At 48.2% G+C, this 13,852-nt stretch overlaps 1 protein-coding gene across 1 annotated transcript; it reads left to right on the top strand.

Annotated features, from left to right (window-relative positions):
• Positions 1-10,879: 10,879 nt before the first annotated feature.
• LOC139541878 (uncharacterized) lies at positions 10,880-13,597 on the top strand. Its single transcript, XM_071346763.1, has 2 exons — positions 10,880-11,065; positions 12,857-13,597. The coding sequence occupies exons 1-2, from the start codon at positions 10,880-10,882 to the stop codon at positions 13,595-13,597; spliced, it is 927 nt and encodes a 308-aa protein (XP_071202864.1).
• Positions 13,598-13,852: the final 255 nt, after the last annotated feature.

The following is a 13,852-nucleotide window of genomic DNA, read 5'->3' as shown; positions in this document are numbered from 1 at the left end:
AGACAGACAGACAGACACAGACAGACAGACAGACAGACAGACAGACAGATCCATAGAGGCTGCACTCTGCCCCCTGTGGCAGAAATCAAAGGGGTTCTACCTGGAACCAAAAAGGGTTCTCCTATGGGGACAGCCCAACAGTGTAATTAGTGGTATCTTGTAGACAAGCTACGATACAGTCAACAAATTATTGCTCTGGCAATATTCTGTATGGGAGTATTGATAGTATTCCTACTGAGAGGAGAGGAGCAAGTGAGCAGGAAAAAAGGGTTAAAGCTTTTGGGGTCAGCTGATATACTGGGTCGTGGAGAGGGATGGGGGAGGGAGGGAGCCATATCTAGCTGGCCTCAGGTGACTCTCCATTAGACAGCTATGTCTGTCTGTTTATCTCTATCTTTAACTCTGCATTGTTGGAAAAGGACCCGTAAGAAAAGGACCCGTAAGAAAGCATTACACTGTTAGTCCACACCTGTTGTTTACGAAGCATGTGACAAATACAATTTGATTTGATTTGATGATGCTGTAACCAACCAGACGGCTAGATACTGATACAACACTGTGGAAAACACACCTGCTTCCAGGAAATCCCTCAGAGCCGAGCGGGCTTTAATTTGTACCACTGTTGCCGTTGGCAACTGTACATGTTGTACTTGATGTAAGTACATCACCCCTGTTATCTGTTTGGGATATGACTGTCTTGATCATCCTTGTAAGTCATCTGGAACAAGGGATTCCCATGAATATTTGAAAAAGAATATGCATGAAATATCCAGCCCTTGGGGTACACAGTGAACAGGGATGATGTAGCATTCAACTAGATGAGACAGACAGCCGTGGACAGATACCTGCATGTTTACTCCTCTCATTAATCTCCTCACCTCATACCACCTGAGCCGTCCAATCTGTCAGTGTATTATTTCCTACGTAACATACCGTGTTCTATTTGGCAGAGGAGAGTAATTACTCTCCTCAAGGTGAAACACAACCATGCCTGGAGCTAGTGTCAAGGTGAAACACAACCATGCCTGGAACTAGTGTCAAGGTGAAACACAACCATGCATGGAGCTAGTGTCAAGGTGAAACACAACCATGCATGGAGCTAGTGTCAAGGTGAAACACAACCATGCCTGGAACTAGTGTCAAGGTGAAACACAACCATGCCTGGAGCTAGCCTCAAGGTGAAACACAACCATGCCTGGAGCTAGTGTCAAGGTGAAACACAACCATGCCTGGAGCTAGCCTCAAGGTGAAACACAACCATGCCTTGAGCAGTAAAGCACCTTGTGTATCTAGACCAGTCAATCAGGGAGGAGTGGGATCTCTCCCTGTCTGAGATCCTATATACTTTAAGTCACTATGCAGTGCTGCTGCTTTAGGTCAGCATCAGGGGATGGTTTTCTCTATGCGGCTGAATAGGAAGATGCCATGACAACTGACAGCAGTGAAAGCAGTACTCAGCAGTGCGCCCAGAGGTTGAGTGTGAATGTCAGAGAGAGAGACAGCTCTGAAGTGGGTGTACGCTCTTCCCAGTCAGGCAGGGAGAGGGAGGGGGTGCAGAGGGGGCTGCTGCGGTGCTTCTTTTTTTTTTCTCCAGACGTCAGCTCCGCTGGGGAATCTCCGCCTTCCTGCTCTCGTTCAGTGGTGACCACTGTCACGCTCCTCTTCAGTTAGACCACAGTCCTCCTCAGAGCAGGGCAGGTCCTCTACTCTCCCCTGTGTGCTCTCTGCCTGCCACCAGAGCACAACCGCAGCACAACGCAGGTAGAGCAAAGCAGCGTGGTCCAAGAGATAATGAATCTAGTGCAGCAGGGACAGGGAGGGGAGGGGACTGCTGATGTCAGCGATTGTGGCAGTCATACTGTATATTCACCCACCCAACCTCCCAAAACACCATACTTAACGCATAATACTCTGGAGGAGTTGGAGTTTAATACACTATGCAAATTTGGAATTTAAATATAGAAAAAAAATCATGAACTTTCAGTTTTTCATTTGCAATGTTATGCTGTCGATATCATATTTTCTATATAATTGGTACACACATAATATACAATCAATTGCATATTCCCCCAATACAGCCATTATCCACTGTATGATTTTGAATTATTCATATTCTGTTGAGAGGTGTTGGGATATTATCTGCAATAAATCAACAGGGACCTTCATCCATCAAGCTGTATAACACACAATTGTATGATGTGTTTGCTGACAAGACTCATTTTTCAACACAATTTTTTTTTTTTTTTACAAAAGCCTAGAACGTTTTTTCTTTCTAAGGTTCACATCTCAACCCAGCAATCTGCTTTAACGCATCAGCAGCAAAACGTGTCATCAACTGAAGAGATGGACATGTCAGTTCTTGAGTGGCATACACACGCTATGCTATGCAACTACAGAGTGAGACTGAGAGTGGCAGGCCAGCTGCGTTGTGCATTATTGATAGTGTTATGTTTGAGTGACTACTCAAGTCAAAGCCTTGAAATTGACAAATTAAGAGGTTCCCATGTTCTCCTTGCAGGCTGGAGAGAGAGGAACCCCTGTTTTATGGAATTACTTTTGGGGGAAATAAATAAGATGAGTCCATCAATCAACCTAATTGCATCAAGGAAATTACAAGGCCTTTATGAGATAGAACCCAAGGAAAACCACGCAAAGAGGTTGAAACACAGGCTGAAGATTAGCAGTAGTCGGACTGAGTTTGATAAAAACACATGCACCGGGGAGTGATGACAGGGAGTGATGAGCAAGGGATGGAGAGTCTTTGAGAGGGGGAGGAGAAACATAGAGGAAGGTTTATGTATGGGAGAGATGGGGGAGTTGGGCAATACACTGTATGTAATCAAATGGGTTGGGGTTCCTATGATAAGAGGAATGGGGGTTTGGGTGTTGGCTGTGGGAGACAGGGGTAGGGTTGGGCGGATGATGTGAGAAATGGGTAGTGTGCGTTATTGATGATAATTCATGGAACAAGACAACGATTCATGGACAATTTGTTCTATTTAGTAACACTATGGAGACGGAAACACCAGCTCTTCTCATAGCAGTTCCTGGAGATTAAACTCTATGTTTTCATGCAGTAGATACAATGCAATTTAACCACAGTCTGTGTTCGCTTATAATCAAGGCTATCTAAGGGGACCTTTGTTCATCTGTTGCAGTCGACTATTGATCTCCTGAACCCAAAAAGTCCTCTTTGGTGAGTTTTTACGGGGAGAAGCGGTGATGATCAAAATGAGGGCAGTTGCGATGGAACAAGATGTGTCCCTGGTTTCATAGGGTTCCTTTACTCCCTCACTCAAACAGCAGCATCGTGGTCCTAGGGAGTTTTTAATTTTAATTTTTTTATTTCACCTTTATTTAACCAGGTAGGCAAGTTGAGAACAAGTTCTCATTTACAATTGCGACCTGGCCAAGATAAAGCAAAGCAGTTCGACACATACAACAACACAGAGGTACACATGGAGTAAAACAAACATACAGTCAATAATACAGTAGAAAAATAAGTCTATATACAATGTGAGCAAATGAGGTGAGATAAGGGAGGTGAAGGCAAAATAAAGGCCATGGTGGCGAAGTAAATACAATATAGCAAGTAAAACACTGGAATGGTAGATTTGCAGTGGAAGAATGTGCAAAGTAGAAATATAAATAATGGGGTGCAAAGGAGCAAAATAAATAAATAAATACAGTAGGGGAAGAGGTAGTTGTTTGGGCTAAATTATAGATGGGCTGTGTACAGGTGCAGTAATCTGTGAGCTGCTCTGACAGCTGGTGCTTAAAGCTAGTGAGGGAGATAAGTGTTTCCAGTTTCAGAGATTTTTGTAGTTCGTTCCAATCATTGGCAGCAGAGAACTGGAAGGAGAGGCGGCCAAAGGAGGAATTGGCTTTGGGGGTGACCAGAGAGATATACCTGCTGGAACGCGTGCTACAGGTAGGTGCTGCTATGGTGACCAGCGAGCTGAGATAAGGGGGGACTTTACCTAGCAGGGTCTTGTAGATGACCTGGAGCCAGTGGGTTTGGCGATGAGTATGAAGCGAGGGCCAGCCAACGAGAGTGTACAGGTCGCAGTGGTGGGTGGTGTATGGGGCTTTGGTGACAAAACAGATGGCACTGTGATAGACTGCATCCAATTTGCTGAGTAGGGTATTGGAGGGTATTTTGTAAATGACATCACCGACGTTGAGGATCGGTAGGATGGTCAGTTTTACAAGGGTATGTTGGGCAGCATGAGTGAAGGATGCTTTGTGTCACGTTCGTTATAAGGATCGGACCAAGGCGCAGCGTTGTATGCGTACATTCTATTTATTTAAAGAATGAACACTGAACAAACTAACAAAAATAACAAAACGAAACGTGAAGCTATATGAATAGTACAGACAGGCAACTAAACATAGAACAAGAACCCACAAACACCAAAGGGGAAATGGCTACCTATATATGATCCCCAATCAGAGACAACGACAACAATCAATGCCTCTGATTGGGAACCATATCAGGCCACCATAAACATACCTAGACCTACAAAGACCCACCTAGACCTACAAAACCTAGACATACAGAAACCCTAGACAATACAAAACCCCTAGACAATACAAAAACTAGCGTACCCACCCTAGTCACACCCTGACCTAACCAAAATATAAAGAAAACAGAGATATCTCAGGTCAGGGCGTGACAGTACCTGAACAAACCTGAACCTATAGGGGAGGGTCTGGGTGGGCATCTACCCTCGGTGGCGGCTCTGGTTCTGGACGCCGCCCCCCTCTTTACGCTGATCCCTCCGCCTTTGTAGAACCGGACCATGGATCATCGCCAGAGGCTCTGGACTGCGGATCATTGCCGGAGACCTGATTTTTGTTCCCCGGACTGGGAACCGTCTCTGTAGACCCCGGACTGGGGACCGTCGCTGGAGACCCTGGACTGGGGATCGTCGCTGGAGGCCCCGGACTGTGGCCCGTCGTTGGAGATTCCGGACTGTGGCCCGTCGTTGGAGGTTCTGGACTGTGAAACGTCGCCTGAAGCTCTGGACTGGGAACTGTCGCCGGAAGCTCTGGACTGGAAACTGTCGCCGGAAGCTCTGGACTGGGAACTGTCCCCGGAAGCGCTGGACTGGGAACTGTCGCCGGAAGCTCTGGACTGGGAACTGTCGCCGGAAGCTTTGGACTGGAAACTGTCACCGGAAGCTCTGGACTGGGAACTGTCGCCGGAAGCTCTGGACTGGGAACTGTCGCCGGAAGCTTTGGACTGGGAACTGTCGCCGAAAGCTCTGGACTGTGGAAGCGCACTGGAAGCCTGATGCGTGGTGCCGGAACTGGTGGTACCGGGCTGAGGACACGCACCTCAGGGCGAGTGCGGGGAAGAGGCACAGGCCGTACTGGACTGTGGAAGCGCACTGGAGGCCTGATGCGTGGTGCCGGAACTGGTGGTACCGGGCTGATGACACGCATCTCAGGGCGAGTGCAAGGAAGAGGAACAGGACGTACTGGACTGTGGAGGGGCACTGGAGACCTGATGCGTGGGACCGGTACAGGTGGCACCGGTCTGATGACACGCACCTCAGGGCGAGTGAGGAGAGGAGGCACAGGACGTACTGGACTGTGGATGCTCACTGGAGACCTGATGCGTGGGACCGGTACCGGTGGCACCGGGCTGATGACACGCAGCTCAGGGCGAGTGCGAGGAAGAGGCACAGGACGTACTGGACTGTGGAAGCGCACTTGAGGCAGAGTGTGAGGAGCAGGAACAGAACACACCGGGTTGTGAAGGTACACTGGAGACCTGGTGTGTATAGCCGGCATCAATTTTTCCTGAACTTTAACACACGTTTCAGGACGAGTACGAGGAACTGACACAGGTGGCATCGGACAGCTAACACGCCCCTCAGGGCGAATGCCGTGCATACTATGCAAAACCAACAGCTCTCTCTCTTCACTCTCCTCCAATTTAATCAACAACTCCTCGAAGGTCTCATACTCTCCCCTCCGTTCACTCTCCTCCAATTTGTCCAATAACTCCTCGACAGTCTCTGACTCACCCCCCAACTTCGCCGACTGCTCCATGTTTCTGTGGCCTACCTCCCCGACGTCGTTGCTGTCCTCTCTTGCTCCTAGGCGACTCCCTGAATGACTCCATGTGCCCCCCCCAAAAAAAAATTATTGGGGTTTCTGTGGCCTACCTCGTTGGTATAACTCCTCGTAATATCGCCGTTTCGCCTTCGCTGCCTCTATCTCCTCCTTAGGAAGGCGATACTCCCCAGCCTGCGTCCAGGGTCCTGCTCCATCCAGGATCTCCTCTCAGGTCCATTCCTCCTGAAGACGCTGCTTGGTCCATTTTTGGTGGGTTCTTCTGTCACGTTCGTCGTATGAATCGGACCAAGGCGCAGCGTGGTATGCGTACATTCTTTATTATTAAAAGAATGAACACTGAACAAACTAACCAAAATAACAAAACGACACGTGAAGCTATACAAATGAGTACTGACAGGCAACTAAACATAGACAAGATCCCACAAACACCAAAGGGAAATGGCTACCTAAATATGATCCCCAATCAGAGACAACGATAAACAGCTGCCTCTGATTGGGAACCATATCAGGCCACCATAAACATAAAAATCACCTAGACCTACAAAACCCTAGACATACAGAAACCCTAGACAATTCAAAACCCCTAGACAATACAAAAACTAGCGTACTCACCCTACTCACACCCTGACCTAACCAAAATATAAAGAAAACAGAGATATCTCAGGTCAGGGCATGACACTATGTTGCGAAATAGGAAGCCAATTCTAGATTTAACTTTGGATTGGAGATGTTTGATGTGAGTCTGGAAGGAGAGTTTACTGTCTAACCAGACACCTAGGTATTTGTAGTTGTCCACATATTCTAAGTCAGAACCGTCCAGAGTAGTGATGCTGGACGGACGGGCAGGTGCAGTCAGCGATCGGTTGAAGAGCATGCATTTAGTTTAACTTGTATTTAAGAGCAGTTGGAGGCCACGGAAGGAGAGTTGTATGGCATTGAAGCTCGTCTGGAGGGTTGTCCAAAGAAGGGCCAGAAGTGTGTAAAAAGGGCCAGAAGTATACAGAATGGTGTCGTCTGCGTAGAGGTGGATCAGAGACTCACCAGCAGCAAGAGCGACATCATTGATGTATACAGAGAAGAGAGTCGGCCCAAGAATTGAACCCTGTGGCACCACCATTGAGACTGCCAGAGGCCCGGACAACAGGCCCTCCGATTTGACACACTGAACTCTATCAGAGAAGGTGTTTGGTGAACCAGGCTAGGCAATCATTTGAGAAACCAAGGCTATCGAGTCTGCCGATGAGGATGTGGTGATTGACAGAGTCGAAAGCCTTGGCCAGGTCAGTGAAAACGGCTGCACAGTATTGTTTCTTATCGATGGCGGTTATGATATCGTTTAGGACCTTGAGCGTGGCTGAGGTACACCCATGACCTGCTCTGAAACCAGATTGCATAGCGGAGAAGGTGCAGTGGGATTCGAAATGGTCGGTAATCTGTTTGTTGACTTGGCTTTCGAAGACCTTAGAAAGGCAGGGTAGGATAGATATAGGTCTGTAGCAGTTTGGGTCAAGAGTGTCCCCCCCTTTGAAGAGGGGGATGACCGCAGCTGCTTTCCGATCTTTGGGAATCTCAGACGACACGAAAGAGAGGTTAAACAGGCTAGTAATAGGGGTTGCAACAATTTCGGCAGATGATTTTAGAAAGAAAGGGTCCAGATTGTCTAGCCCGGCTGATTTGTAGGGGTCCAGATTTTGCAGCTCTTTCAGAACATCAGCTGACTGGATTTGGGAGAAGGAGAAATGGGGAAGGCTTGGGCGAGTTGCTGTGGGGGGTGCAGTGCTGTTGACCGGGGTAGAGGTAGCCAGGTGGAAAGCATGGCCAGCCGTAGAAAAATGCCAGGAGTGAGGACAGAGAGATTAGCTAACGTATAAAACATACTATACAATCACTCAGGAATCCAAATTCGACTTCACTTAAATGGCTTATGATGCCCATGCAGTTACATTGCAGGACCACGTGTCAGCTTATACTCTTTTGCTGGTCTTGAGATACAGTATGTATTAATAAATTGTGGCCATTACATTTAAATAGAAGTACTCATCTACAGTATAAAACTCCTCAATATTTGAATAGTTCAATATTGTCTCATGCAGATATGAGACCCTGTTTCATTCCTCCATAAAATATAATATGAAGCTATAAGGTCTCAGTAACTGTGACACAGTCCAGCAGTGACTCCTCACTTACCAGTGCCAGTATCCAGTCTTATGTCTTCAATATTGTGCTATTCAGTCTTATGTCTTCAATATTGTGGTATTCAGTCTTATGTCTTCAATATTGTAGTATTCAGTCTTATGTCTTCAATCTTGCAGTACCCAGTCTTATATATTCAATCTTGCAGTACCCAGTCTTATATATTCAATCTTGCAGTACTCAGTTGAAGACCTTCAAGAGGTCTGGCATGAATTCATCTCAAGAGTTATTTATGTGCGTCTGGCACTGGTAAGTGAGGAGTCACTGCTGGACTGTGTCACAGTTACTGAGATAGCTTCATATTACATTTTATGGAGGAATGAAACAGGGTCTCATATCTGCATGAGACTGCATGCAACAAGTAGAACCAGGTCTCTCTGGACAGACATGTATATATACCAGGTCTCTCTATATACCAGGTCTCTCTATATACCAGGTCTCTCTGGACAGACATGTATATATACCAGGTCTCTCTATATACCAGGTCTCTGTATATACCAGGTCTCTCTGGGACAGACATGTATATATACCAGGTCTCTCTATATACCAGGTCTCTCTATATACCAGGTCTCTCTATTTACCAGGTCTCTCTGGACAGACATGTATATATACCAGGTCTCTCTATATACCAGGTATCTCTGGGACAGACATGTATATAAACCAGGTCTCTCTATATACCAGGTCTCTCTGGACAGACATGTATATATACCAGGTCTCTCTATATACCAGGTCTCTCTGGACAGACATGTATATATACCAGGTCTCTCTATATACCAGGTCTCTCTATATACCAGGTCTCTCTATTTACCAGGTCTCTCTGGGACAGACATGTATATAAACCAGGTCTCTCTATATACCAGGTCTCTCTGGACAGACATGTATATATACCAGGTCTCTCTATATACCAGGTATCTCTGGGACAGACATGTATATAAACCAGGTCTCTCTATATACCAGGTCTCTCTGGACAGACATGTATATATACCAGGTCTCTCTATATACCAGGTCTCTCTGGACAGACATGTATATATACCAGGTCTCTCTATATACCAGGTCTCTCTATATACCAGGTCTCTCTATATACCAGGTCTCTCTATATACCAGGTCTTTATACCAGGTCTCTCTGGGACAGACATGTATATATACCAGGTCTCTCTATATAGCAGGTCTCTCTATATACCAGGTCTCTCTATATACCAGGTCTCTCTATATACCAGGTCTCTCTGGGACAGACATGTATATATACCAGGTCTCTCTATATACCAGGTCTCTCTATATACCAGGTCTCTCTATATACCAGGTCTCTCTATATACCAGGTCTCTCTGGACAGACATGTATATATACCAGGTCTCTCTATATACCAGGTATCTCTGGGACAGACATGTATATAAACCAGGTCTCTCTATATACCAGGTCTCTCTGGACAGACATGTATATATACCAGGTCTCTCTATATACCAGGTCTCTCTGGACAGACATGTATATATACCAGGTCTCTCTATATACCAGGTCTCTCTATATACCAGGTCTCTCTATTTACCAGGTCTCTCTGGGACAGACATGTATATAAACCAGGTCTCTCTATATACCAGGTCTCTCTGGACAGACATGTATATATACCAGGTCTCTCTATATACCAGGTATCTCTGGGACAGACATGTATATAAACCAGGTCTCTCTATATACCAGGTCTCTCTGGACAGACATGTATATATACCAGGTCTCTCTATATACCAGGTCTCTCTGGACAGACATGTATATATACCAGGTCTCTCTATATACCAGGTCTCTCTATATACCAGGTCTCTCTATATACCAGGTCTCTCTATATACCAGGTCTTTATACCAGGTCTCTCTGGGACAGACATGTATATATACCAGGTCTCTCTATATAGCAGGTCTCTCTATATACCAGGTCTCTCTATATACCAGGTCTCTCTATATACCAGGTCTCTCTGGGACAGACATGTATATATACCAGGTCTCTCTATATACCAGGTCTCTCTATATACCAGGTCTCTCTATATACCAGGTCTCTCTATATACCAGGTCTCTCTATATACCAGGTCTCTCTATATACCAGGTCTCTCTGGACAGACATGTATATATACCAGGTCTCTCTATATACCAGGTCTCTCTATATACCAGGTCTCTCTGGACAGACATGTATATATACCAGGTCTCTCTATATACCAGGTCTCTCTATATACCAGGTCTCTCTGGGACAGACATGTATACATACCAGGTCTCTCTATATACCAGGTCTCTCTATATACCAGGTCTCTCTATATACCAGGTCTCTCTGGGACAGACATGTAAATATGCCAGCACAAGCTTTTCATCACACCACCTGTCACACCATCTATCTCTCTCCAGTGACACACACTTACGGAATCCACATGCTCTCACACACACACAGGCATACACACACATTCAACTCCCACCCTGTGCAATTGGGTTTGGACTTCCTGAACGGGTCGCCCCCAGGTGGTGAAGGTAGGAAACATCTCCACTCCGCTGATGCTCAACACTGGGGGCCCACAAGCGTGTGTGCTTGGCCCCCTCCTGTACTTACTGTTCACCCATGACTGCGTGGCCATGCACGCCTCCAACTCAATCATCAAGTTTGCAGACGACACAACAGTAGTAGAGTTGATTACCAACAACAACGAGACAGCCTACAGGGAGGAGCTGAGGGCACTAACAAGGGAGATGATCATGGACTTCAGGAAACAGCAGAGGGAGCACCCGCCTATCCACATCGACTGGACAGCAGTGGAGAAGGTGGAAAGTTTTTGTTCCTCGGCGTTCACATCATGTCTGTCCAGAGAGACAAACTGAAATGGTCCACCCACACAGACAGTGTGGTGAAGAAGACGCAACAGCGCCTTTTCAACCTCAGGAGGCTGAAGAAATCTGGCTTGTCACCTAAAACCCTCCCAAACTTTTACAGATGCACAATTGAGAGCATCCTGTCGGGCTGTATCACCGCCTGGTACGGCAACTGCTCCGCCCACAACCGCAAGGCTCTCCAGAGGGTACTGAGGTCTGCACAACGCATCACCGGGGGCAAACTACCTGTCCTCCAGGACACCTACACCACCCGATGTCACAGGAAGGCCAAAAAGATCATCAAGGACAACAACCACCCGAGCCACTGCCTGTTCACCCCGCTATCATCCAGAAGGCGAGGTTAGTACAGGTGCATCAAAGCTGGGGCTGAGAGACTGAAAAACAGCTTCTATCTCAAGGCCATCAGACTGTTAAACAGCCATCACTAACACAGAGAGGCTGCTGCCTACATACAGACTTGAAATCATTGGCCACTTTAATAAATGGATCACTAGTCACTTTAATAATGCCACTGGCATAATGTTTACATATTTTGCATTACTCATCTCATATGTATATACTGTATTTTATACCATCTATTGCATCTTGTCTATGCCGCTCTGTCATTGCTCATCCATATATTTATATGTACATATTCTTATTCATTCCTTTACTCAGATTAGTGTGTATAAGGTAGTTGTTGTGGAATTGTTAGATTACATGTTAGATATTGCTGCACTGTCGGAACTAGAAGCACAAGCATTTCGCTACACTGCAGACATACACACACGCACAAGCACGCAAACACACATACACAGACAAACACACACCATGTCCTTATCACTTTAACTGTGGGCGATGGCGATCCCCTTACTGAACAGCCCCTCTTCATGAAGATGGATATTACAGCTGAATTATATACACTGCAGCTGTCAGGGGTGGAGGCCATCCATTACAGCTTCTTTTCCAGGCATGGTGAAGACTGCTGCCACCAGCGTGTACAGCATCTCATCTCAGCCCGCTCCGCTCACTCAGCGCTTTCTGCTCCACTCAGCCTCATGTTTTTACTCCACAGTGTGGAGGACAGATAAATCACACACCTCAATACTGCCAGTCCTGTCCCTGTCAATGTCAACATTTCTGTTCTCTGGGCCAATGACGAGACAGATGCTGTCTGGCCAGCCTCATCCGCCTTGGAGATCAGGGAAAGTGACATGTTGCACCCCAGTCTTAAGGCAAGTGGTCACCAGCCTCAACTAACCAATCCATGTGAAGATGAGGTCAACTCTTCAGTCTGACCTCTTCAGTCTGACTCTATCCCATCGTACCGTCACTCCCCCATGGTATCGTCCCTCCCTCTTAGCACCGTCCCTCCCGCATGGTACCATCCCTCCCCCATCGTACCGTCCCTCCCCCATCGTACCGTCCCTCCCCCATGGTACCATCCCTCCCCCATCGTACCGTCCCTATCCCATCGTACCGTCCCTCCCCCATGGTATCGTCCCTCCCTCTTAGCACCGTCCCTCCCGCATGGTACCATCCCTCCCCCATCGTACCGTCCCTCCCCCATGGTACCATCCCTCCCCCATGGTAACGTTCCTCCCCCATCGTACCATCCCTCCCCCATCGTACCGTCCCTCCCCCATGGTACCATCCCTCCCCCATGGTACCATCCCTCCCCCATCGTACCGTCCCTATCCCATCGTACCGTCCCTCCCCCATGGTATCGTCCCTCCCTCTTAGCACCGTCCCTCCCGCATGGTACCATCCCTCCCCCATCGTACCGTCCCTCCCCCATCGTACCGTCCCTCCCCCATGGTACCATCCCTCCCCCATCGTACCGTCCCTATCCCATCGTACCGTCCCTCCCCCATGGTATCGTCCCTCCCTCTTAGCACCGTCCCTCCCGCATGGTACCATCTCTCCCCCATCGTACCGTCCCTCCCCCATGGTACCATCCCTCCCCCATCGTACCGTCCCTCCCCCATGGTACCATCCCTCCCCCATGGTAACGTTCCTCCCCCATCGTACCATCCCTCCCCCATCGTACCGTCCCTCCCCCATGGTACCATCCCTCCCCCATGGTACCATCCCTCCCCCATCGTACCATCCCTCCCCCATCGTACCGTCCCTCCCCCATGGTACCATCCCTCCCCCATGGTACCATCCCTCCCCCATCGTACCGTCCCTATCCCATCGTACCGTCCCTCCCCCATGGTATCGTCCCTCCCTCTTAGCACCGTCCCTCCCGCATGGTACCATCTCTCCCCCATCGTACCGTCCCTCCCCCATGGTACCATCCCTCCCCCATCGTACCGTCCCTCCCCCATGGTACCATCCCTCCCCCATGGTACCATCCCTCCCCCATCGTACCGTCCCTATCCCATCGTACCGTCCCTCCCCCATCGTACCGTCCCTCCCCCATCGTACCGTCCCTCCCCCATGGTATCGTCCCTCCCTCTTAGCACCGTCCCTCCAGCATAGTACCATCTCTCCCCCATCGTACCATCCCTCCCGCATCGTACCGTCCCTCCCCCATGCTACCATCCCTCCCCCATGGTAACGTTCCTCCTACATGGTACCATCCCTCCCCCATCGTACCGTCCCTCCCCCATCGTACCATCCCTCCCCCATCGTACCGTCCCTCCCCCATGGTACCATCCCTCCCCCATGGTAACGTTCCTCCTACATGGTACCATCCCTCCCCCATCGTACCGTCCCTCCCCCATCGTACCATCC

This window comes from Salvelinus alpinus, chromosome 17 (genome assembly GCF_045679555.1).
Source record: "Salvelinus alpinus chromosome 17, SLU_Salpinus.1, whole genome shotgun sequence".
In the NCBI taxonomy this organism is placed as follows: domain Eukaryota; kingdom Metazoa; phylum Chordata; class Actinopteri; order Salmoniformes; family Salmonidae; genus Salvelinus; species Salvelinus alpinus.
This window is presented reverse-complemented; position numbering and strand designations above follow the sequence as displayed.